We start from the raw sequence: 25,992 nt of genomic DNA on the forward strand, positions 1-25,992 counted from the left end.
TTATAAGTTTTGTAACTTTTATATAAACTATGCAATGCTCTTGATTAAACACTATATAATCTATTTCTGATCCTCAGGGCAACGCTGTGCTGACAGCTTGCTCATCCCCATTTCACAATAGGTAATGAGGAGAAGGGTTGCTAAACCCCAAAGAGCCACTCAGACATATGAGGGAACTGTCGAGAAGCCCTGGTTGACTCTTCCAGAATCCGAGGCTTGTTCGTACCACCAGCAGCAGCTGACCAGGCCTCTGGAGCGCCCGCCAAAAACATTTGTCCAGTAAGAACAAAATAACAACAACAACAACAACAAAAACCCAGTTTGTTAAACTAGCGTGTTGACAAAAGTAAAAAAAACAAAAAAACAAAAAAAATCCGAGGATAGCCAGTGTGCAAGAGAATGCTCTGCTGCTGGCCGTGGGATCTGTCAAACAGACCCATTTTCAGGGTTTTAGAAGCCTCATCAAGGAGACTATTTTCAACCCACCATTTGCTTCAACGTGGATGGAATTGGAGGGTATTATGCTGAGTGAAATGAGTCAACCGGAGAAGGACAAACATTATATGGTCTCATTCATTTGGGGAATATAAAAAATAGTGAAAGGGAATACAGGGGAAAGGAGAAAAAATGAGTGGGAAATATCAGAAAGGGAGACAGAACATGAGAGACTCCTAACTCTGGGAAACGAACTAGGGGTGGTGGAAGGGGAGGTGGGCGGGGGGGTGGGGATGACTGGGTGACGGACACCGAGGGGGGCACTTGACGGGATGAGCACTGGGTGTTATTCTATATGTTGGCGAATTGAACTCCAATAAAAAATAAATTTATTTTTTTAAAAAATGAGAGTATTTCAAATACTTTCAAATTTCGGGATTGACCCCAATAAAACAATCAGACAAAGGGCGAGAAAAAAAATTTAAAAGATATATAAGAAGTTCATGGAGCCCTGACAAGCAAAATCCTGGAGGCCAGCTACGTGATCACAATACCGAGCTGCTCACAGGATCATCACCGTGGGCTCACATGGCGCAGCGACAGGCAGCCGTGGACTGTTGGCTTGAAGGAATCCTTAGTCACCAACACAGGCATTTTTCCAGTGTACAGTTGGGTCTGGAAAGCTATGTGTCGATGTGACGGGCCGTATGTGTGCGTGATCATGTCTGTGCGCATAACAGACCCACAGAGAGAAACGCTGCTTACCTCTGGCAAGCACAACTGCGAGTGACAGTTCTTATCCTGTATTTCTGATTTTATGTTTATATGTATAAGCCGTGAATTAATTCAAAACCCAGAAAAGCAATAACCCTGTATTTACACACAGATACCTCCCGAGCCCACCCTCCGGCAGCGCCACTCACAAATTTTCCACGTCTACCTTTACCCCGAATTTCCAAACCCCGAGCTGCAATCTGCTGTCGGGAGCGGAGGCAAATCCCTGCCTTCACAGGATTGCTCCCTAACAGGATTAGAGCTTTCGGAGCGTGTTTGCCCAGATGTGTGGACTCAAGAGATAATTCCTGGGCAGTTTTTCTCCTTGACACAAAAGGTCATCCTTTTGTGTGGGGACAATAGCGCCCCAGCCTGTGCAGGATAATTGCTGCTGCGGGCCAAGCAGGGCCTGGCCTGCGGGCTGTAAGCCTTGAGCAAATTTATTTTAAGGCTGCAGAAGAAGGTTCATTTGTCCCAGAGGCCTCACCCAGGGGCCCCTTGGCACTCGGGTACATTCTGTGCTGGGGGCCGGAGAACAGATGTGCATGGTGCGTGGTGTGCACGTGGGAATGAGGGTGTCGGCCCCAGAAGGCCGCCGACCTTGAGGTGGGTCCACATGTGTGAGCCTCGCCCGGGACCGCGCCCCCCTGGGCTGCCGTGTGACGGAATGAGGGCTGGGGAGAGGGTGGCTGGGCCCTCCCCATCGTCGGCTGCGTATGCTCTCGGGCTCATCTCCGTGGACGCAGAGGCCTACGCTCCTCCCGTGAAGCCAGGACGTGCACAGTCATCACCGTCTCCCCAGCTCCTGGGCTCTGGGAGGCTCAGGCCCAGTGGAAGACGGTGGGGGGTGGGGGCTTGGGGAGAATCATGCAGAGCACAGGCTTGGGGGGTTTCCTGTTGGCCTCCCCCGTGGGCTCAGGTGGGCGCATCCTTGTGTGCGCCCTCCTCACCTGCAGGGACTTGGGACATCTTGGTCCCTGGTTCCTCATCTGCAAAATGGGTGGTTCTACCCCGATGCTCGCCCGACGCCCTGGGGCCAGTCCCGGAGAGGCGTTCACCTGAGCACCCAGGTACGCACCCAGGGCCCAGGCGCCGTGACCCCTCCTTCACGGGTCCAGGCCCGGCACCTCCCCAGGAGGCCCTGACACAGGTGGCCCCGCGGGCACTAGGGGGAGACAAGCTCACGGCACACTGTGTGGTCTGCTCACTCTTCTCTTGCGCTGTCCGCCGCACACACCCTCACACACTCGCACAGACACACCCACCCTCGGACTCTCACATGCACGTTCGCATACGCTCACGGACATGCTGACAGTCCCACACTCTTACCCAGTCACACACACCCATGCTCATCAGCCCCTGTCACACTCATACTCACTTTAACACACATGCACACGGTCATAATTACACTCACCCTCAGACTTTCACACCTATACACTCACTTCTATACTCTCTACAGCTCTATCACACACACAATGCTCACACACTTGCCTCACTCTCACACCTATGCACTCTCACTTTTACACACCCTTAGACTCTCACATCCATACATGCACTTTTATATACTCTCTCTCCAGCTCTATCACATGGTCACATGCTCGCACACATGCTCACACACACCCACACAGTCACCTCACTCTCACACTTGTGCACTCTCACTTCTACACACATGCTCCGACACTTTTATAACTCACACTGTCACACACACACCCTCAGACTCACACTCATACATGTATTTTTATATATTCTCTCCAGCTCTATCACACACTCACACAGTCACACACACTCACATATGCTCACACAAACAATCTGACACATGCTCCCCTACACTCACCTCACTCACACTTGTGCAGGCTCACTTTTACACACACAGTCACACACACACCCCCAGGCTCACACTCAAACATGTACTTTAATACACTCTCTCCCACTCTATCACACGTTTACACACTCTCTCACACACACATACACTCACACACACAAGCACATGCCCTCGCTGGACAACTGAAGGCCACTCTCAGTGGCGAGGACAGCCAACACCCACACTTGCTGGACAGCCTACCTCCCTCTCTCTCACATCAGTCCCCAGCTCACTCATGGTCACATGTCTGCACCCTACGCTCCCCAAACACACATTCACTTTCACTCACCTTCTTACACCTGCACACACATGCTCACACACGTGGACACACACACTAGCTGCTCGAGGTCCAGCCCCAGCACATTGTTCGGTGGCCCCACCTGCCCTCTGGGCCTGACAGCCGTCCCCACGCCACAGCAGCAACATCCAGAGGAGGCAGGCCACGGCGTTCCCTCGCAGGCTGGCCACGGCTCTCCCACGCTGGGGAACATGCATTTCTCGGCCGGGAAGAGACGCCGTTAGAATCTACTGGAACATGCCCTGTGTGGAGAAGGACACACTTTTAGAGAAGAGCCTCGGGGCTGTCAGGCTGAAGAAAGAGGCAACCCCAGCCCTGAGTGGAGGAACTGCCGGCCTCCCAACTCCTTCATGCCTTGACTTCACTTCTGTTACAGCCAACAGAGTGACTCTCTAACAGGTGAACTCCTGGGAGGCCTACCCCTCGGACCTCAGCCCTCTCCCTCTCCAACCATCAGCAAATTGCACACCAAGGACCTGCCAGGCCCATCATCACTGGCCATGCGGGCCCATACCTTGGCCCCAGCACCACCTTGTGATCAAAATCTCTGCCTCTGGGCATTTAACAGGCCATTTATTTGTTTAATATGTTACAAGAGAACATCTTGGTACCTAAATCTTGGCCCATATTTAATTATTTTCTTAGGGCATGTTTATAGGAAAATACTTAGGGCATCACATGAAATATTTTAAAAGGACCCTGATAGAAATTATCCAACTCCTTTCCGAAGAGGTTGTACTTGCTCCCACTGGGCAGGGTGGAGTGGGGGCCTTGCCGCGTCCCCAGCAGCGTGGGTATCATCATTCCCTCAACCTGTCAGCTCAGTAGGAGAGACATTGCTTTTTGCTTCCTGTGCATTTCTTTGATCTATGGCATTTATTAGCTAAGTGTATTTCTTCTTCTGCGTATTTTATTTTCATGTGGATGTCCATTTCAGAAAGTATTTGTCACGGTTAAAGCCAAGATCTAGGAAAGGGAAAACAGGTTCTAGAATTCTGAGATATTTATCAGTTGCCCTCATGTGCCAGGTGCTGAGGGCAGGCAGATGAGGGACACAGAAGCCCCTCCCTCAAGGGCTCTCAGGGACACCTGGGAGACAGGTGAGACATGGGGGAGGCAAGATGGGGTAAAATGAGCACCGGCGTAGGGAAGCTCAGAGGCGATGGGAGCCCCGGGGCAGTTATGTGACCATTTTAGGGGTAGAGGCCTCTTGGATGAGTGACAGCCAAGCCAATTCTGGAAAACTGAGTTGGATTCAACCAAACAAAAAACAGATGATCATTTTCAAACAGAGGGAACAGCATCTGCAAAGTCCCAGGGGAGAACCAAGCCATGGCACTTGGAGAACTTCCCCCCAGCAGGACAGGTGTGGAGGCTCCTCTTGGGGCAGGTGCCTGAATTCTCACTCTGGTCCCCACCACCCTCAGGGCACACTGCCCTCATCTTACCAGGCCACTAAGGGGCCAGCTCACAAGGGCAGAGGGTATGTAATAGCCCAGGGTATCTTCCAGGACAACACCCTGGAAGTATGACACTCAGGAGGTAGCCACAGGACCAAGAAGAAAGGCACTTTCCCAAAATGGTCCATGGGGGGGAGGGGGGTACAGAAGCCAAGGTCAGGAGCAGAGGGTCCAGGGGGAGGAGAGATACAGAATCTTGGCAAGTCCAGTGGGCTGCCCACACCTCTCATCCTTCAAAGCTACATGGACCAGAAAGCATGGACTTGTCTGTCTTGTTCATTCTGCTGCCCAGAACCTGGAATAGTTCCTGACACATAATGGGCATCTGACAAATAAATATTAGATTTAGTAGTGAGTGATGGGGTCGTATTATCATCTGAGGTGACCAGAGCCCTTCTTTAGAAGAACGCAGATGTTTTTTAAAGAACCGGGAGAGTCACTGAATAGCTGCTGTGTATTATCTCCACACACCCAGCACTTTCAGACTGTCCAATGAACTCACACGACCTTTAAGGCCAGCTTCACTCCTTCCACATGGCAAAGGAGACGATGAAGATGAAGATTCAGGTCTGTCCCCAGGTCACCAGAGGAGGGACCAGGACTTGACCCTGCCCCCCTCTGGGCTTTGAGCCCACGCTCTTTCAAAGACCTCCATGGATACAAAAAAATCCAAGTACTAGTAACAACTACTGGGCCATCATTTTTTTTAATGAACTAATTAGGAAGAATGTGGACTAAGAAGATAAAGTAGGAACAGCCGTAGCGTCTAGTATTTTCCAGGCCTCAAGAAAGGTGGTCATTTCCCCTCATTGTTGAAACTGGGTGGAAGCTGAGCAAAAGCAGGTTGTACTCCCCAGATTTCTAGAAGAATCTTAGTCATGCATCTTCCCCAAATATACACACAGATAAATATACACACAGATAAAGAGAAAACTTCAGGCCAACCTCCCTTATGAATGAGATGTGCAAGTTCTTAATAGAAGACTGGAAAGCTGAATTTAGCCACACACCAAAAGGGTTATACACTGGGACCACATGGGATTCACCCAGGAATGCAAGGCTGGTTCAACGTGCAAAAATGAACCCATGTGTCACACTGCAGCCGTGGAGCAAAGGAAAAACACACAGCATGATCCCAAATGATACAGAAGCATCTGACAAAATCTAACTCCCTTTCATGATCAAAGCACTCCTTCCACTAAGATGATAAGGAAACTTTTCAACGTGACACAGCCCACATACAAAAAATAGGTAATAACAGACCCTCCTCACTGTGGGTTGTTGCAAGAGATTGTTGCATGGATTGAATAATCAAAAGGCCACAGGGCTGACATGAGCCAGAGCTGGGACTCCACCCCAGACCTGTTTCTTGAGGCCATCCACCACCCACAGGCTCTCACACTGGGGTAAAGCCCAGTATTGGTAGGGAGCCTCTATTCTGTACAAATTGTACCTCTCCATCCTTACGACAACCCCGAGGGGTGGGCATCAACATCCCCCTTTTACAGGTGAGCAAGCTGAGGCTGGGAGTTGGGGAGACACCCCCCACCACACCCTGCTGGAGTGTGTGTGAGTCCACCCTAGGCACTCGGAGACAATCACTCCTTGACTCTAAGCTCCCCTGAGGTCATCTGTGCCCAACACCATCCCTCTCACTGGCTGACTATTTGCCCCATCTGGGGCTCACAGAGTATTTGAGTTTTGAGAATCATAGTTTTCCCTCTAGAGAAAGGGCTGGGAAAAGCATGCAGTGCTTTCACCAACGTGCTCCGAGGTCTCAGCAACCCCACAAGCTGCACTGTTCCCCCAGCTCTCCAGTGATGAACCTGGTGTGCACCTGCCAACACAGACACAATGCAGGGGTCCTTCAGGCCCAAAGGGCACCAAGACCCACACTCTCTCCAGCATGCACCGCTAATGGGGGCCGCCAGTTTGCGAAGCACCAGAAGCCACCTAAGGGCTTCACAGGGAAGAACCCATTTAATCCGCACAGCAGGTATCAAGAGATGCAGTTTGCTGAGTAAGAAACAGAGCATAAAAGGGCTTAGCAACATGTCTGGGACTCTACACCTCGGAGCCGGGATGCAAACCCAGCCAATCTGACCTGACCGCAGGCCAGGCTCCTCATCGCTCTGCAACGCTGCTTCTCCCAGGTTGTTGGAAGCTGGCTAGGACAACCCATATTACAAAGCCCAGAAACAATGGGAGAAACAAGCAAAGCATAGAGTCAAACACCAAATTCTCATGACTCAGTTCACAGGAGGAAGGGAACAAGGACACAAGGTCGGGGGAGGATGAGGGGCCAAGAAACCTGACATTAACTGGAGGGAAGGGAAGCCGCCTGAATCCAAGTGCTTCGTTGATCTTCAAACGGTGAGCCAGTCTTACAGGCCATGTAATCCTAGCAGATAAATCCATGAATCCTAGCAGGATTCATCTGAGAACTCTTTCTGTACACGTTTGTATTCAATTAGCTAATACTTTGTTGAAGACTTTTGCATCGAAATTCATGAGAGACGTTGGTCTTTTTCTTTCCTTGGAGGGTCTTTGCCTGGTTTGGGGGATTAGAGTAGCACTGGCTTCATGGGGTGAGAGGCAGGAAAGGTTCCTTGTGCTCCTCTCCTCTGGAAGAGGTAGTAGAGGACAGAATGGCCTTCTGTCCAGGAACATATGGAGTGTTTGCGACAAAATGCCCCCTGAGGCAGACAGGCCTGCTACGGAACCCCAGCATTCTTCCTTAGCCGCGTGGATGAACAGTGCATTCCCCCAAAAGAGGGTGATCTCTACTTCATCAGGGGTGCTCTGAGCATAACACAAAATGCTTTCTGTGAAGCACCTGGCACAATGCTAGCACAGACCAAGTGTGCAGGAAAGGTGACATTTGGGGGAGCCCATCTCCCTGCCATCCCCAGCCCATCTCAGGTGGCAGCCCCAGCAAGCATGGGTGCCATGAATCCATCTCTCTCTCTTTCTTCCTCCAGGCTCTGAGCTCTTTCCCGGGCTCAGCTGCCCAGCTGGCATGATATAGGCCACACCCTGTCCCTGGGAGGCAGAGCTTGGCCATTAGTCTCCGAAAGTCCAGCAATTAATTTGTTGAGCTGAGTTCCTGCCACAAGCCAGCCCATTGCCATAGTAACCAGTGTTCCCTATCCAGGGCCCCGGGGAGAGTGAGGAGAAGACACTGAGCAGAATGCAATTTAAAGGGAGAAAATGAGATTTGGCGCATTGGAGGGCAGCCTGGGCAGAGAGCACCCCGGGTCTGCACAGAGGGTCTGGCTGCTGCCCACTGCAGAGGAGGGGCTGAGGCACTGCTGATATGTTGCCAGGGTGACGGGCGATGCTCCGGCCAGGAATCCAGTGGAGACATAAAAGCATGGCGACGAGTGTCCAGACCACTGAGCTCTGAGCCTCGATGCTCACCTGTGGGGCTGTCAGTGATACCAGCTGCGCCTGCTGGTCAGATAGGGAAGAGGGAGCTGAGCTGGGTGGCTGGGAAGAGGAAGCAATCCTCTCAGCAGGGTTGCTCAAAAACCCAACTGGGGGAGCCAGGGAAGCAATGGAAAGCCTGCATCCTGGATTTGAACTGGGCTTTGTGTGACCTGGATCAAGTCCTCCTCGGTCAACAAACACATAGCGAGTATCTCCTGTTCAGAACTGTCTGGGGCACTGGCTTCCCCTGGGGTAGCTAGCATTGTGATGACACTTCTCGACCAGAATCCCCGTGCTCAAATTCTTATTAGCTGTGCAAACCAGGGGAGTCACCTAACCTCTCTGGAGCTCAGCCCTTTCATGTAAGAGTGGGGATGATGATACCTATCTCACAGGCCACTGGAAGAATTAACTGAGCCACTTATTACATGTGCAAAGCTTAGAATGATGCCTGACCACAGTGAGTGCTGAAGGCACACTATTTCTGTGATTTTCTAATCCTTTGTTTCCTCACCTATAGAATGGGAATGATATCCCCTCCTTGGATCTGTAGAGGACATGAGGCAATGAGTGGGTGTGATAATCTTGTATAAAGTCTGATGTTGGGGGCAGTTAGTTAAGCGTCTGCCTTCAGCTCAGATCATGATCCTGGGGTCCTGGGATCGAGCCCCACATCAGGCTCCCTGCTCAGCAGGGAGTCAGCTTCTCCCTCTGCCCCTCCCTCTGCTTCTGCTTATTCTCTCTCTCTCTAATAATTAGATAAAAAATATTTTTTAAAAAAGTCTGATGTCAGCCAACATTGCCACACACAGTATTGAGGGACATTTGATCTGAGCTACTCAATCTTGGCTGAGGCAGGCCGCAGGGGGCACCAGGAAGGGCTCTGCTCTGCAATCTAATTCAAGGGTGCCCTAAATGCACGTTAAAACTTACTAAGTGCCCCGCACACAGGATAGGACACTCTGCCCAGAGATTGCAGCCTCATGGTGGAGACACGGAAGCAAGAAGATGCTTACGTTTCCATGTAGTCAGAGCTCTGTTAGAGGGAAGGACAAGTGCCTAACTCAGGCCTGGGGAGTAAGCACAGGTTCCTGGAGGAGGTGACATCTGAGCTGAGCCTGGGAAGATGAGTGGGGAACAGGCAGGAGGACCAGGGTTGCCTTCGCCACAGATGGCCACCACCCTCCCCGCCTTGCTTATCATTCATGGGATAAGCAAGAAGTGCAGTATTCTGGAGGAAGGAATGAAGGCTGAAGGAGATGGTAGGGATTTGGAGAGAGGAAGGCACTCAAATTTGAGGGAAGAGTGCTCATAAAGACAGCCCAGGGACTTGTGTGGTGACCCAGAGAAAGGGGTCAGACTTCCTGGAGACCTCCTGAGGCCAGCGCATGTCCTCCTGCATAGAAGTGGCATCTACCCTGCAGAGAGGGGTGGGCAGAGCCCAGGGGCTAAGGAAGGTGGTGCAGCATCAAGAGACATAGGCCACCTTCCCTAGGATGATGGCGAATGCCATGATACGTGGGACCTGCAGGGAGAGAGGAGGGATAGAGGAGGATGTGGAGGAGGGGAGTCCGCATTCCCTGTCTGAGCACCCGGAGCCAGTCACCGGGGGCAGCAGGCATGAGGAGTTCCCACTGGACACACCAAGTGAGTGTGAAGCAGCCAGATGGAGAAGTCAAAGACAGACACTTGAGTCCAGAGCTCAGAAGGAGGACTGGGGCGGGGGACACCCCTGGAATGTGCAGCAGGAGCGCTGTCAGAGCTCTGGGCAGAGGACAAGAGGCAATTTCTCCACCTCTCATTACTACACTTAGTCATAGAGGCGAGCACGCTAGGGCACCCTGGCATTATTAGTCTGTTCCCTGATCCAGCATTCTTACGTGACTTCTAGGGTGAGAGCTCTGTGTGCGGTGCTTTTAATGAAACAACAGTGACAACAAACCTCCAACAATGGAAAGACAAGCCACAGAGTAGGAGAAAACATTTGCAGAAGACGTGCCTGATGATGAACTGTGATCCAAAATATACAAAGAACTCTTGAAACTCAACAATAAGGAAACAAACAACTTGATATTAAAAAACGGGCCCGTGGGGGGGGGGGGGGAAACAGGCCTGTGTTCTTAATAAGCACCACATCAAAGACGATGCACGATAGCAAGGAACCATGCAGAGAGATGCTCCATGCCACATGGCATCAGAAAGCCATAAAATAAAACGAGACTCCACTACACCCCTCGGAGAATGGCCAAAGTCTGCACATGGACACCACCAGATGCCAGCAAGGATGGGGGAGCACAGAATGGTGCGGCCACTTGGGAAGACAGTTTGGCGGTTTCTCACAATCTAAACGTGCTCTTCCCAAGTGGTCCCAGCCATCCTGCTCCTTGGTATTTACCCAAAGGAGCTGAAAACGTATGTCCACACAAGAATCTGCGCGTGGATGTTTGCAGCAGCTTCAGCCATAAGGCCGGAAACTTGGAAGCACCCAAGACGTCCTTCAGTAGCGGAACAGAGCTGGAAACTGTCATCCCCCCAGACAACGGAATGTCATTCAGTGCTAAAAAAAAAAAAAAAAAAAAAAAAAAAAAAAAAAAAAAAAGCTCTCAGGCCATCAAAAGACAAGGGAGGGACCAGGGACCCTAAGTGCTTATCAGCAAGTAAAGAAGCCAACTTGGAAAGGGCGCACACTGTGCGGCTCCAACCCAGCGATGCTCTGGAAAAGGCAAATTGCAGAGACAGTGAAGGGATCCGTGGCTGCTGGGGCACTGGGGCGGGGAGGAGGCCGAGAGGCAGAGCACAGAGGACTTTTAGGGCAGTGAACACATATGTCAAATCTACAGAATGGCAGCTGACCCGACTGCGTGTGCGGAAACGACGGGACAAGCACACCACGGCACGGTGGGATGAACGGCCTGTCGTGGCTGGTTTCACTCCTGGCGTTTTCTCTTCCTAACAAGCTGGCAGAGGGGTCTCAGGTTCCGCAGAGCTACAGAATGTGCCCGGGATCACACGGCCATGAGGTGACAAAGCAGAGGGTATATCCCAGGCTGCTGGGAGCCTAGATCCAGGGCCAATTTCGGTGGAGCAGGGAGGCCTGGTCCTCCAGGGAACGGCGGTGTGCACCTGGGTGCCTGGCGGGAGGGAAGGGAGGGAAGGCGCCCAGGTGTTGTGCAGTCAGTCCTGGGTCCTGCTAGGGGGCAAGAACACCCACCCAGCTCTGTATCCTCCTCATCAGAGCATCACAAGATTTCAATGGAATCCGCATAAGCCCTACGCCGCCCAAAGCGCAGGACGCATCTCATTGAAGGATAAGAGTAGAGTGAGGGATGTGGCCTCCTGCTTTATGCTGCAGAATTCAATATTATTTCCTATACTTTTTTTTTTGTCCCTAAGAAGAGGCATCAAGGTGCCAGTTGTTTCTCTCCCAGTTGCTAAAATTTGTGAATGAAAATCAAGCTCTCTCTACTCTTGAAACAAAGAATATTCCTTAAGCTGCCCCCCCAGAGGAGGACTTATGAGGCAAGCTTTGCCCCAAACCTGGCACCCACTGCTTCACTACTCTGCACGGTCTGAGGAGCCATCAATTTATGAACTCGGCAGGTACTCACTGAGTCCCAGACTACCTGCCAGACCTTATCCAATCATTGGGGAGAGCCAACAACCCTGCCTCCACAGAGCTTACTTTCTAAGAAAGGAGGAGAACCAGACACAAGGGAACAAGGAAGTAAGAATACGGTTTCAGAGAACAGTGATTTGAGCACGACGGAGTCAAGTGATGGATGATGACTTGGCTAGGACAGCTTTTACACTTTGCAAAAGGACAGTCTCCAAGCGGAGGAGGGACACTGAACAGAGATGTGAATAACGGGAAGGAGCCAGCCATCCAGGAAGCGGGGTGCGGTGAGGAGTAAGAAGCATCCATCAGTTCTTGATTCCTGAACCCGTGCTGGGGAGGTGGCCCCAGCTCTCAGACTGCCCCCTACCGCATCGTTGGCACATGCTCACAAGAACCCAGTGAGGCTCCCACTGCACAAATAGGATCCATAGCCTCATGGATGAATCCTGCAGTAACTCCTCACTGCCTCTGGATGGTGCTCAGAGTCCCCCCCGCCCCCCGCCACCCCAACACAGACCCATTTCTCTGGTCTCCCCTCTGTCACCTGACTACACGTCCTATATCTTATATGGATGAGGGAGGAGGGAAGAGGCTGCCCACACCCCCATGACTCCATGTGGCATGAGTGAGTGAGATTCCAGGAGTCAAATAAACACCATGAGGGGATGCCTGGGTGGCTTAGTGGTTGATCACATCCCAGGGTGTGATCCTGGGATCCGGGATCGATTCCCACATCAGGCTCCTTGCAGGGAGTCTGCTTCCCTCTTAAAAAAATAAAACAAATAAAATAAAATAAAATAAAATAAAATAAAATAAATAAAATAAAATAAAATAAAATATAAAATAAAATAAAATAAAATAAAATAAAATAAAATAAAATAAAATCACCATGAAAGGGAGGTAAGCATGCATTGCTGGGTTGGTACTCAACCCGGGTAGCTGCTAGCACAACAAGGAGAGCCCCTGTTAGCAGCTCCAAAGGTGCTGCTGGGCCGAGGTGCAAGGGGCAAAGGAGAGACCAACCTGAAGAGCTGTCCCAAGCTGGGGGACTCAGAGCTAAGAAGGCTCCATCAGAGTCATCACCTGAGTGCCCAGAAGTGTAAGGAAGCACCAGTGGCAAAGACAGCCAGCAGGACCCCCCTGCCACCCCTTCCCTCTCCTTCATCCTCACTCAACCCTCTGGAAAAAGAAGGGAAGATGGAAAGGGGCAAACACCCCCCCAGCACCATCACCAGGTCCTCTGGGACAGTGGTCATCACTGGTGGTGATGGGGGATGGCTGGGGGGGTGGTGGTGGATGCACAGAGCATACGGTGAATAAAGGATTATGCTTCAGGGCTGGAACCGTGTAGACTAGCCTGAATAGCTGCCGAAAGTGAACAGAGAGTCACAGGAGGTGGTCATGGTTTGTTACCGGACCAGAAAGGGGTCGCGGTTGAGAGCAAAGATGGGGAACGTATGGGGGATGAGAGCCAAGATGGGGGGACCAAGGGACACCGCATGTAGGGTGCTGGGTGAGCCCCAGCTGTGGTTGAGAGCAAGGGTGGGGAACACACAGAGTGGGGAAAAACATTGCTGACCACCTATACCCTCCAGGTCAGGGGTGCTCCGGGAGAGAACTGATGTGTATGTGAACTCAAGGTAAGTCCCCGAGCACCAACACACGGCAGGTGCACAGCCACACATGGAGGCCTCACGACAGCCTGAGTGTGCAGTTGCTGTCCTCTTTCATGGACTGGAGACCCCAGGCCACGACACTGCTCAAGGATTCACATTCTGGGCCACCTTCTCAAGGAGTTACCGGCTGCCTCCCGAAGGACGTCAGAGCCAAGTGGGAAGGACCGTCCAGGGCAGGCTGCAGGCCCCGCGATGGCAGCGCTTGGAGTTCTGTGCTTTAAATAACATGCAGGGACATGCCCATCAACTCTGGATCCTTTGTTCAGCTCTACAATGGTGCTGAATTGAAAGGGCTCTGGGGAGTTGGAAGACTGGGCACCCTGGGACCACCCCTATCTGCACCCCAAGGAATGTCTCCTGCCTGGTCCCACCACTGCTTTCACCCTTCTAGGCTCCCTTCTTCCAGAACCAGAATTCACCTCTTGCTCTCGCCAACACTTCGGTCCTATGCTCCATGGATGTGGTTCACGTGGGGTGCCACGAGACCAGACCACTGTAGATGCCACATCCCCCACCCGATGCTGGGTTATGATGAGGGTCAAGCACGTGCACAAGCTGAGCCATCTCTGGGACCTCTGCTGGAGTTTTGGAGAGAGGTAGTTTTCTACTATGGCTGCTAAGTTTAGAGATGAGAAGGCCCTCACGACACAGGGGATCCAGATGGAGAAGGAAGCCACATCCTGGGGTGGGGGGAACGAGACGAGATTCATCCCTTGAGCACCTGACCTAGTGTTGCCCAAAGACCAGAGGTACCAGAGCTGTGATGTCCGAAGCAAACGCTTCCCCACCTTCACCTTTCCAACTCCAGCCAATCTGCACTGTGGTTCCTTCTTCTTGCAGAGCACAGAGCAGGTGCATGGGCAGCAGGTGCAGCCCTTACTCTCTGGAGCTCACCTTGCCACCCGCCCACGGTGTCCCTGGTTCCTTAAACATTGTCCTCACTCAACATCTTGCCTCTGTGTCCCCTTTTCCAGCTCTGATCCTCAACCCAGTTTAGACAAGTATTTCCCAGAATCACCTCGGTCAACCTCACCTCAGGGCGGACTTCCAAAACCCATCCAGATACCTCACCCTGCATCCCTCCCGGGCCCAAAGGGGGCGCACAGACAGGAGGCCGCCCACCCTTCAGCCCCTGGAAATGCTCTTTACTGCTCTATTAGTTTATTCCAACATCTTAGGGCTGCCCCAACCCCGTCCTTTTATCTTTCCCAATATTCTCTTCTTTTGTTTCTACCCCCCACCCCTTCCAAATAGTACACTGTCTCGGGGCATTTCACAAGAGACTGTCTCAGATTACAGGGTCCTGAGGACACAGAAAGATATTTCTGTTTAACTTATTTTGAGCAGCGTCTGGCCTGATGAAGCAGTTATAAATAGTGCTACGGCACCCACACTGATTATGGAGGTGTCGTCCCAGCAGGATCCCCTTTCCCAAGGGGAGAGTAATGAGCTCCTAGGCCATGCGAAGGACCGGGCTGCTTGGGAGAGCGGCAGATGAGGGGCCAGACCAGCCTGAGGTTTGCCAGCCTCCACCCTCCCTAGCTGCCTCATCTCAGCTTCTGCTTCCCAGACCCAGGGGCTGCGTCTCTAACCAGGGGTAATGAACCTGCCTCACCAGCTGAGGGGAGGCATTAGAGTCCCTAGCCCAGCACCCTAAAAGGGTGGCCGTAAAGATAAAAATGCAAAAAGCTACAAGCACTCAATTAAAGGAAGTTATCACTATTATTATCAGAGAATCCTTTTCAATATTTGATTCGTGCCAATAGAGCTGTTACAGAGCCACATAATTCTGTTCGAGACCTCTGAGAGTGGCCCACCCCCACACTTGCCGTGGCCTCACGCTCCAATCCCCACCCTGCCCTTTCCCACAAGGACTCAGGTCTAAAGTGCCAGGAGGCACCTGGGTGGCTCGGTGGTTGAGCGTCCGCCTTCGGCTCAGGTTGTGATCCCGAAGTCCTGGGTCGAGTCTCACATCGGGCTCCCCACACGGAGCCTGCCTCTCCCTCTGTCTGTGTCTCTACCTCTCTCTCTGTGTGTCTCTCATGAATAAATAAATAAAACCTTTAAAAAAAATAAGGTGCTGGAATGGGAGGGAGTTGGGTGTTAGCCATCTCCAGATGGGGAGGCTGCAGGACAAGGCAGTTACCAAGTGGAATCAGGAGCTTGACTCCCCTGTCCCAGGAGAGCATGGTTTCCCCCAGGCAGGTTCCAGCAAGTGGGTTTTTAGAGCTCCCACCTTTCGAGACCCCCCTGTAGGCTCTGATCCCCACGCTGCTGGAAGGCACACACTCCACACAAGCTCTGAGGACAGTTGCCCCTCTGAGAAGGAGCCTCCTGTATCTGGACCCAGTTAATAATCTCTGCGCTACACTCTGAGTTTGCAAAGGACTTGCTCACGCTCAGCAGATGAGCTGAGGCCTGCTGGATGTCATTTCCGACCTTCAAGTCTCTTCTTTGAGGCTCTTCTCAATTTGACCCCGATCTCCGTTTCCAGGTTCACAGCCCTGACACCTTACTTCATGAATCTGATTCTACAACCTCAAAGTCTTCTCACTCTTCTTCCAACACCACAGTATTTTCTTTTCCTGACTTTCTGACACTGCCTCTGAGATGCTTTCCTGTTCATGCCAGGCAGGCTCTTACTCATACTTCAAAGTCCAGCTAATGTGCTTTCTCCTCCAGGAAGCCTTCCCTGATTTCCCAGGCAAGCAATATGTCACTATGTTCTTTGGGCTCTCACAGACTCCTGAGTTTTAGCAACACCTCCCCACACACGCTAAGTGGTATTAAAACTGACCTACTTAGGGGCGCCTGGCTGGCTCCGTCAGCAGAACATGGGACTCTTGATCTTAGAATTGTGAGTTCGAGCCCCTTTTTGGGTACAGAGATGACTTAAACATTAAAAAAAAATCTTTAAAAAAAATAAAATAAAACTGACCTACTTATTGGCCTGTCTTTTCCACTGAGCTCCTTAGACTCGTGTCTCTGGTCTGTCTTCCTCCGTGCCTGGAATCCTGACAGGCACACAGTGGGCCGTCCTGTAGCAATGTCACAGAAACAAACGAATCAATGGGTTAAGGGTCTGAACTAGATTTAATTCTGTATTTCACTTGGTCATGGGAAGATCTCTCTGATATTTTCTAAAATTAAAAAAAAAAATTAAATAATCTGGAACCGGGCAGCTCCGGTGGCCCAGCGGTTTGGTGCTGCCTTCAGCCCGGGGTATGATCCTGGAGACCCGGGATCGAGTCCCACGTCAGGCTCCCTGCATGGAGCCTGCTTCTCTCCGCCTCCCTCTGCCTGTGTCTCTGCCTCTCTCTCTGTGTCTGTCATGAATAAATAAATAAAATCTTTAAAAATATATATAATTAATTAATTAATTAATTAATCTGGAACCTTTTACTCCCTGCAAAAGAGCAAGCTTGTGGATTCGCACTGGGGTGACTGTCTGCCTACCTACTCAGAGGGTCTCTTTTCTTCCAAGATGCTGCCTCCCCGCCCCCCCCATCGTCCTGCAGGCAGGAGCACGTGAAGGTCAGGGATACACGGGGAGGCACCCAGCACGGCGGTCCCGCAAGATCAGTTTTCTTTCCATCAGAAGTCTCAGAGCTGTCGCAGTGAGGGGCTCTCCAGCTCTGTTCCTACAGGAGCCCGTGGCTTTGGCATCACGGGGCTGCGGCCCTAGGACAAAGCTGAGGGGAAGCCCCAGAAGTCTCCCCTTCAGGGGCATCTGTGGGAGGAGCCCCCTTCATTTCCACTGTGCTCTGCTGGAGAACCTGGCAACGCCAAGCTCTGTAAACACAGTCTGGGCATCCACTGCCGGCAGTCCGCAGCAAGAGGGACGGGGGAAGAGCCTCTAGAAAAGTTTTGTTGGAGCAAAGGACCACGCAAACCCGCCCTCTCTCCTTTTCACCTGAAAACCCATCCAGGTGGGGCTGATGGAAACCTGGCCAAATGGATCCATTCACTCACTTACTCACTCATTCATTTCTCCACATGCGTATTTGCCTCCTCGTTCATCCACAGTCAGGAGTTTCCGCACATCCACCCACCCACCGACACAAATGCTCACTCGTGCCACAAACACTGCATCCCTCGCCCGCTGCAAGACCACAGCTGAGTCCCCAAGGTGGAGATAAAGAAGGCAGATTTCTACCTCTGGGCCTGTGCGCTGTAGGGGGACAGACCAAAGGGGAAACAAACCATTTAAAAACAGGGTGGCGGGACAGCTGGGTGGCTCAGCGGTCATGCGTCTGCCTTTGGTTCAGTGTGTGATCCTGGGATCTGGGATCGAGTCCCACATCGGGCTCCCTGCAGGAAGCCTGCTTCTCCCTCTGCCTGTGTCTCTGCTTCTCTCTCTGTCTCTCATGAATAAATAAAATCTTTAAAATAAAAATAAAGACAGGGTGGCAAATTCTCCCAGAGACTCCGTTTAGGTGCCATGGCTCCTGGAAGCCTCCATGAAACCCCAGCCCTGGCAGCTCATGCTCCGACACAGAAGGGGCGAAAAGAAGAGAGGGGAAGAGTGGGGAGCAGAGGCATCTGCTCTTATCCGGCCACTTGTCCTTAGACTGGACTCTCAAGCTCATGAGGTCTCTAAGGTGATTATTAGTAAATCGCTCTAGGATTGTTGCAGAAGTGAAGCGGCAAGGGGGGTGCATGTAAACACTCAGGGCCCCTGTGTGCACTGCACGAGCACTGGGTGCATAATGAGTGGTTGATTGCAGGGGTGAAGCGTTCTTCTATCTGCCCGGCACAGAGCGCCTGAACCCGCTCCCTTAGCTCGCCAAGCAGTCTGGCATCAGGGCTGGGTTGCACTTGATCTTCAGTCCCTAAGCACAGCTAGTATTCGGAGTGTGATAAGTGGTAACTGGAAGGACCTCTGTGGGAAGACCTGTTTTTTGTTTTTTTTTTAAGATTTTATTTATTTATTTGAGAGAGAAAAATAAACAGGAGTACATGGGAGAGGCAGAGGGAGAAGCAGACTCTTGGCTAAGGATGGAAGCTGACACAGGGTGGCTCCATCCTAGGACCCCGGGATCATGACCTGAGCCAAGCCAGACACTTAACCAACTGACCACCCAAGTGCCCCAGGAAAAGCTATCGTGAAATGACCAACCAAAGATGCAAAGGATGGGTACCTGGGTGGCTCAGCGGTTGAGCATCTGCCTTTGGCTCAGGTCATGATCCCAGGGTCCTGGGATCAAGTCCTGCATCAGGCTCCTGGCATGGAGCCTGCTTCTCCCTCTCTCTCTCTCTCTCTCTCTCTGTCTCTCATGAATAAATAAATAAAATCTTTTAAAAAAACAAAGATGCAAGGGATTATATTTATTTTTTTTGATTATAGATATTTATATTTACATATCTGGTTTACAGAATCTAAATCATTTTAGGGGGGAAGGAGGTGGGTTGGGGCACTTTCTTTCCTGGTCTAAGAACAAGCTAGTGTGGCTGAAGGAGAGTCCTGAGGCCCCGTATGACCCTGTAAAGGTAAAAAGTGGATCTACAAGGAGCTAAGGATCTCAGTCCTGCTCACCCACCAGAGATCGGTGCTGGAAACCACACAGCTGGCAAACAGGAGGCCCAAAATCAGACCTCAGTCAGACCTAGCCCCACTGAACTGGCCCAGCCCCCGGGCTTAGTGCCGGCCTCAGCATCATGCAGGTGCCAGACCTGCCTGGTCCTCAGACAGAACCCCCGAGGGGCAGCTATTGGGCACCCCCGTGTGGAGGTCACTGTGCCAGATGGGGTAAACGTCCCTATGACATTTCCAAGTTTGATATTCCACTAATTGGGGATTTATTTTTTTTTTAAGATTTTATTTACTTATTCATGAGAGGGGCAGAGAGAGAGAGAGGGAGGGAGAGACACAGGTAGAGGGAGAAGCAGGCTCCATGCAGGGAGCCCGATGTGGGACTCGATCCTGGGACTCCAGGATCACGCCTTGGGCTGAAGGCAGGCGCTTAACTGCTCAGCCACCCAGGGACCCCTAATTCGTGATTTAAACTGTGATTTCGGGGGATCCCTGGGTAGTTCAGTGGTTTGGCGCCTGCCTTCAGCCCAGGGTGCGATCCTGGAGTCCCGGGATCGAGTCCCGCATTGGGCTCCCGGCATGGAGCCTGCTTCTCCCTCTGCCTGTGTCTCTGCCTCTCTCTCTCTCTCTATGTCTATCATGAATAAATAAATAAATAAATAAATAAATAAATAAATAAATAAATCTTTAAAAAAATAAATAAATAAACTGTGATTTCCTTAACTCCATACCTACCATGTGGCAAGCCCTTGATGAGCAATATCATTCTGTCATTACTCTGTTGTACAAAGGTTTGTTGAGTTCCCACTGTGCCCAGCATTGCGCAGACACTGGTAGTTCACAGATAAATAATGCAAAACCCACGATCTCAAGGAACTCATTGCCTAGTGGCAAAAACAGACAAGCCCATAGAGGGTCACAGTAGCTGATGACGTGGAGCTGTCAGCAGGATGGGGTGCCGGGGTCGAAGAACCCAAGTCGCACGGAAATCCCAAGCTGACTTGCCCACAGCAGCTCGGGAGCAAGGAAAAACAAGCTGGGTTGCCATTAGGTGTTTCTCCAGGGACCTGGAAACAATCCATCCAGGGCCTCGTTCTGTCCATCGCTTTTGCTGAAAGCAAACAGGGACCACTGTGCCACTGCCCAGGGGACTCACAGCAAGCATTAGACCAAGCAAACCGGAACGCAATTCAACCTTTCAATTATTTAGTCTGTCCTATGAGCCAGACATTGTGCTACATAAACATGTTTTAGAATTCATTGTTATTGTTCCCAAACTGTTTAAATACTGGATTTTGACTAATGTGTATGTTTGGAAATAATGTCATAAAAGGATATTCGCTACAAGGTTACTATTGGTTAAGGAGGTGGGGGGCGGGGGGTGGAAGGCAGGGTTTACCAGCACTGCCTCACTTGTAACAATATGCTTTTATTGCTTTTATAATTCAAACCATCCTAGTGAGAAATATATCTCCAAAAGTAAGAAGAGCTTCCAAATGGTGTATTTGCCTCTTTGTGTGAATTCCACACATCTCCCTTATATGCTGCACCTGGAATTTTGGGGTAAGAGCGTGAGCTTCGCATGGACACATGGGTTCGAATCCCACTTGCGCTGCAGTGTGCTGACTGTGGGGCTGTCCTAAGCCACGGGTTGTCCATCTGCACAGCGGGTGAGAGCAGAGCTAATTCACAGGAGTAAGTGATGGAAGAATGCCAAGCTCCCAGTCTGGCACCCGTTAGCATTCAATCTCAGATGGGCTCGGGGGCACATTATTTCTGTTTTTTTTTTTTTTACAGAGCTCAAAAAAAGTCATAGGAAATGGGATTTAATTTATGCTAAGTAGCTCTCAAAAACATGAAATAAGGACTGACAGATGGACATGGCAGGGAGAGCTCTCATTTCAATAAAAGAAAGACTTTTTAATCCAGATATTCAGCACTGCATTAGAGGCCACCATGGGAGGTGATGATTCCTCTGCCCCCGGGGGTGGACCAGGAGACGGTGGGCAAGCACCTGAGAGAGAGATGTGATGTGGGATGCAGTCATCAGATAAGGAGTGGCTGTGATGCTCGAGGTACCCTCTTCAGGTGAAAGAGCCTGAGAAGGAGCGAGTATCTGGCAAAGCCATATGCGGTCACTTTGAATCCACAATCACAAACAAGTTTGCAGTTGTATTTTTAAGTGACACTTTCTTTTATTGTTTAGGTCAGCTTGCTTTTTCATGTTTTTATGGACTCAGGAGCAGACCGTCTCCCAGCAACTTGGCTACCAGGCAGTCAAGGCCAGCTCCAATGTCCTGGATCTGCCAGTATGTAGTTTGAGCAGAGACTTCTCCCTTGAGTTAGTTCCAACCAAAAGACGGTGTAGATTCCTTTTGTCTCCAATATTTTATTATGAAACAAATTTTTTAAAAATTACAATGGTACTCTCATCTCTACCAGAACATAGCCAGAACTAACTAGAAGGAACCAGCTTCCAGAACTGGGAGGATACTGGCTGAGACACGGGGCCTCCATAGTGGGCAGTAGGAGGGAGCCCCGCCGTCAGATAGCTTTGCCACAGAAGGATTCTGGAATCTCTTCGAGCACAGTGTTGGCAGGCCCACCCTCCACACGTTCCCTGGGTATTTACCAAGGCTTCGCTTCTTTTGTGCCATGACGCTACCTGGCATTCGGCCTCTCATGAATGCTCAGTCCTGAAACCTCCCCAAAACATGAACATGCCCACGTCCTCCGACCCAGAAACCCTATTCCCTGGGAGTAACCTGAGCACATCACAGCCACATGTGGGGAAGTCCTGTGCACAAAGATGCTCACTGCTATAGCAGGCGGGAAGGGTGAGCTCACCCACTTGGAGGAATATGAAGAAGCAATACAAATGGTACCAACCCTTGGCACATAGTACCAAGACATGCACACACCCACACACACGTGTGTGCACACCCACACGTGCACAATGCCAAGTCCCAAGCAGGAAGACCAGAGGGTCAACCTCACTCTGTCCTGGTGCCACACGAGACCTGTGTTTGAGAATCCACATCTGTCTCCAAATACGAAGCAGGCAAGTCACTCCCGTTTCCCTGGACTCTGTGTCCTCATCTGTACAATGGGGAAATCGTACTTTTCCTCTCTTGCCCATCTTGGTCCTCCTTGATTTTTCAGTTGCTTCCATCAGGCAACCTAACATATATTCAATTCCTGAGGAGAGGATTCGCTAAAGAAATCCTCAGGGACCTTTCCCACCCTAAGACATGACTATGGGCTCTTCTCATTTGCTGGTTCTCCTCATAGCCCTGCATCAATAACAATGCTCCCTTCTGAGAGGAAGTCTCCCCAGCCTGAGCAAAGAGGCCTTTGTTGAAATGACAATGGGCTTTGATCCTCCAGAAGTGGCTTTGAATCCTGACTCCTTGGATCCTCTCCACCTGTCCTCAGGTAAGTGGTTCAAAGACAGGTCTTTCGCTTCTTTGTTGATAAAACCGAGACATGAGATATGAACGACACCTAGAGCTCACCGCCCTGGCCCCTGGTGACTGCACACATGACCTCTGCTAGCCCTCCTCTCAGCAGCAGCACTGGAGGGGGACAGGAGGCAGGAGGGGACTAGCAGAATTTTGAGGCTGGAGAGGAAGTACTCAGAAAGTGCAGGATCTCAAGCTGGGGAAAAGACTTTAAAGGTACACCAGGCCTGCATTTAGTTCAGTGCAGCCCGCCAGCAGCCACTTGAAAGGGCCATCCAACCTTTGTTTAAATACCTCCAGTTCTGGGGGACCCTCTCCCTCCCCACCACCATGCAATGAGCAGATCCCTTCTGTCCCCGTGCAGCTCCCCCTCCTGGACTGGAATCCAGCATCCAGCAAATCTTCCCTCCCTAGGACCTAGTTCTACCCTTTTGGTAACCAAGAGGACAGTCCAGCTTCGTCTTCTGACATGACATGACATGACATTCCTGCAGGCCACAGTGGCCACACGTCTTCTTTCCTCTACACTAGATGACCTTTCTTAAGGTGGCGATTATCCTTCCACATGATGCCATGGCTTCCGTTCCCAGGAATCCTGGTTTCTCTCCCCCCAGAAGCACTTCCACTTATCTACAACCCTCTTAGAATGGAATCAGAGAGGGAGAGATAACCGGGCTCATCCAGTCCAGAGTTGACAAGCTCCGGCGTCCAAGGGGACCCTGCTGGTCACACAGACAATCGTGATGAGCGGAGGGGACACACCTAGCTTAAGTGGGTGGCCGCTTGGAACTTACACAAGGAAAAAGTCATCCTGTGTTTTTTTTTTTTTTTTCAAGTTTAAGATTTGTGGATAAAACTTGCTGAACAACTTATCAGCGAGTAATGAAATCAAATTTTAAACAACCTATGAAGCATTAAAACTCTGTGGCTGGATCAGCCCGTGAGCTCACTTATTTAACCATTCTGTGGATCCAGAATAGCTTTTTTAAACGTTTGATGAAATTTGGAAGCATGGAAAACCACTTACAAACTTCTGTCCTGATTGTTTTATAGGCCCGGTGATCTCCTAGGGCCACTCCCGCCTCCCCACAAAGGAACCCTTCCTCTCTTCCAGCCTCTTGCCTGGCACGACAGGCCCAATAACCACGGGGTGACAATTGCCTAAAGTCACAGTCGGGCCCCTTAGCAGCAGAGTGACAGAGAAACCTCAGGTGGGGAGGGGGTGTTGCGTCCCTGGGGCTGCCAAGCAGAGTCTGCTGAGATGTGGAACAAGCCTACCACACGCTCAGCTCTCCCAGAACTGTCCTTCTGCATCCCTTCTATCACCTCCACTTGGCAGATGAGAACACTGAGGCTCACGGGACAGTCGGCGAGTTCAGGCAGCCCGATGAAGCAGCAGGCTTAGGACTGGAAGGGAAGACCAGCCACGGAGCCCTGTCCTTCACCTGCACACACTGCATAGCTGGGCAGCCCACCCCTCTCCGCCGGCCTCTGATAACGCGGGAGCCCTGGAATCTAGAACTTTCCTGGAACAGTGCAAGTAACTAAATAAACTAGAAGGGGCCTCAGGGTTCTGCCCAAAGCCAGTGGGTTCTCACAGGCTGTCTGGGGGTTTGCTGGGCATCCACTGTCAGTGAGACAGATTAGGGGCTGCAGTGTCCCATGTAGGGACAGAGGCGCTGGTGCAGGTCCTGGGAGATGACAGAGTAGCAGGATGGACTTCTGGGGAGATGGACTCACACAGTGCTCCGGGCCTGATTAATGGGGCTGCACATCTTCTTCAGGGGATGCCCGGCAAGCATGGCCCCTGGCATCTCCGAGTCTCCATGGGAATGGGGAGAAAAGGGGGCCCATGGTCCAATAACGCCACTAATTCAAGTTACAACTTCATAACCTGGGACCGGAAACTCTGGCCTGCAACGTTGGAGGACTCACAGGAAAACAGACAAAAACACCCCCCCACACACACACACCACCCTGGGTTTGAGACCATTGAGAGAGGGCTAATAAACTGTCCAGATAGGAGAGGGATCTAAATGTAGACCAAAAAGGCAAAGTTCCCTGAAAATAATGCAAAACCAAAGGTAAGCTGTTCTCTGTCCTCCGCGCTTTTTCTTTTCTTTTTCCCCACCTTTCTGGCTTTTTCTCCAAATTTCCTACTGGAAAGGTGAAAGAGGCGGGGAGATCTCAACAACTTTTAAAAGTAGCAACTTATTCTGTATGTTGGTAAATTGAACACCAATAAAAAATAAATTTATTATAAAAAAATAAAATAAAATAATAAAATAAAATAAATAAAATAAAATTAAATTAAATTAAATTAAATTAAATTAAATAAATAAAAGTAGCAACTTGGAAAGAAGTCCCTGAATCCGACACACCCGAGTCATCCCTGGGCTCCTGCCCTCCCCAGCTGCTCACCTAAAATCAGACAGCTAGGTTCTCACTGACTTTGCTTCGTTTTACTCTGAAGTTGGCAAAGCAGCTCAGGACTGAGGTCACTCCCCAAAATGCTTCAGGTTCAAGCTCCAGAAGGAAACAGCTCAGTTTGGAGAGGGTACTCCCCGCCGCCAGCTCCATGCACCCACAGCAACCCCATCCTGCCCACCGTCAGAAGGGTGTAAGCATGAAGCCCTGTGACCTCTCCAGCAGCCTCCAGGGAAGAGAACACAGGCCTTACCTGGCAGGGGAGAAGCTCAAAGGGATGCCAGCTAAGGTTCCAGTCCAGGGCGGGCGGGAATCCACTGGAAGCAGGGTCCAGAGAAGCAGCCAGCCCCAGGCAGCCCCCTCCTGGGGGTGGGGGTTTAGGGCGTGGGTCACAGGCCAGCAAACCCCCTCACCCTCCCTCCAAAGGTAGCAACCTCGATCTCCAGACGAGACTTGGCAATCAGTCTGGGGGCTTCCCCCAGGCCAGGGGTCCCAAGAAAGAGCTCCCTTTAAAAACCAACAACTAAAGAAATCCAGTGAAAAGGTAAGGCTTGGAACTTAGCAAATAAAACAGAAAGTGCTGGAGAAACACAAAAATAAGGAAAGGGGAGACAGGTCCTCCGGGAGGACTGCGGCGGCAGCCGGCCCAGCTGCTGCCCAAGAACAAAGCTGCTCGGTCCCCCCAGGGGCAAAGTGGCCCGGGCGCTGGGAGCCCCCAGCTCGGAGTGGAGGGAGGAGCCGGCGGTGGGCGGGCTTGGGAGGAGGGCGGGCGGGAGGACTGCCGGCTGTGCCCTGGGGGGCGGGAGCCCAGCCAGGGAGGGTGCACCCCTGCAGGAAGGGGCAGGGGCAGCGGCTCCAGGCCATACAGAGGCCGCCCTAGGAAGCCCGGCCCGGGGCTGACAACTCCCTGTCCAGTTATAGACTCCGCCGGATATTTTGGTCCCTTGGAGAGCCTGGGCTGAAATAGCCCTCCCCCCACCACTGGGCAGCAGCTGCAGGCCGGTTTGGAAAGTTTGGAGGGG

General features: G+C 51.3%; 1 protein-coding gene across 6 annotated transcripts in view; it reads right to left on the reverse strand.

The window, feature by feature from the left end:
• Positions 1–25,667, reverse strand: part of COL22A1 (collagen type XXII alpha 1 chain) — a 260,852-nt gene extending 235,185 nt beyond the window's left edge. For 3 of the 6 annotated variants that reach the window (XM_072774626.1, XM_072774625.1, XM_072774623.1), the window contains exons 1-3: positions 25,224–25,666; positions 16,488–16,587; positions 3,451–3,610 (exon numbers count right to left, since the gene is read on the reverse strand). In XM_072774626.1, coding sequence (XP_072630727.1) covers positions 3,451–3,565 — 115 coding nt within the window. In that variant the 5' untranslated portion in view covers positions 3,566–3,610; positions 16,488–16,587; positions 25,224–25,666. Of the gene's footprint in view, positions 1–3,450; positions 3,611–16,487; positions 16,588–25,223 lie in introns of all 6 variants that reach the window. The other 3 variants (XM_072774627.1, XM_072774628.1, XM_072774624.1) reach the window with 3 other exon arrangements.
• Positions 25,668–25,992: the final 325 nt, after the last annotated feature.

Source organism: Canis lupus, chromosome 14, assembly GCF_048164855.1.
Source record: "Canis lupus baileyi chromosome 14, mCanLup2.hap1, whole genome shotgun sequence".
Classification (NCBI taxonomy): Eukaryota; Metazoa; Chordata; class Mammalia; order Carnivora; family Canidae; genus Canis; species Canis lupus.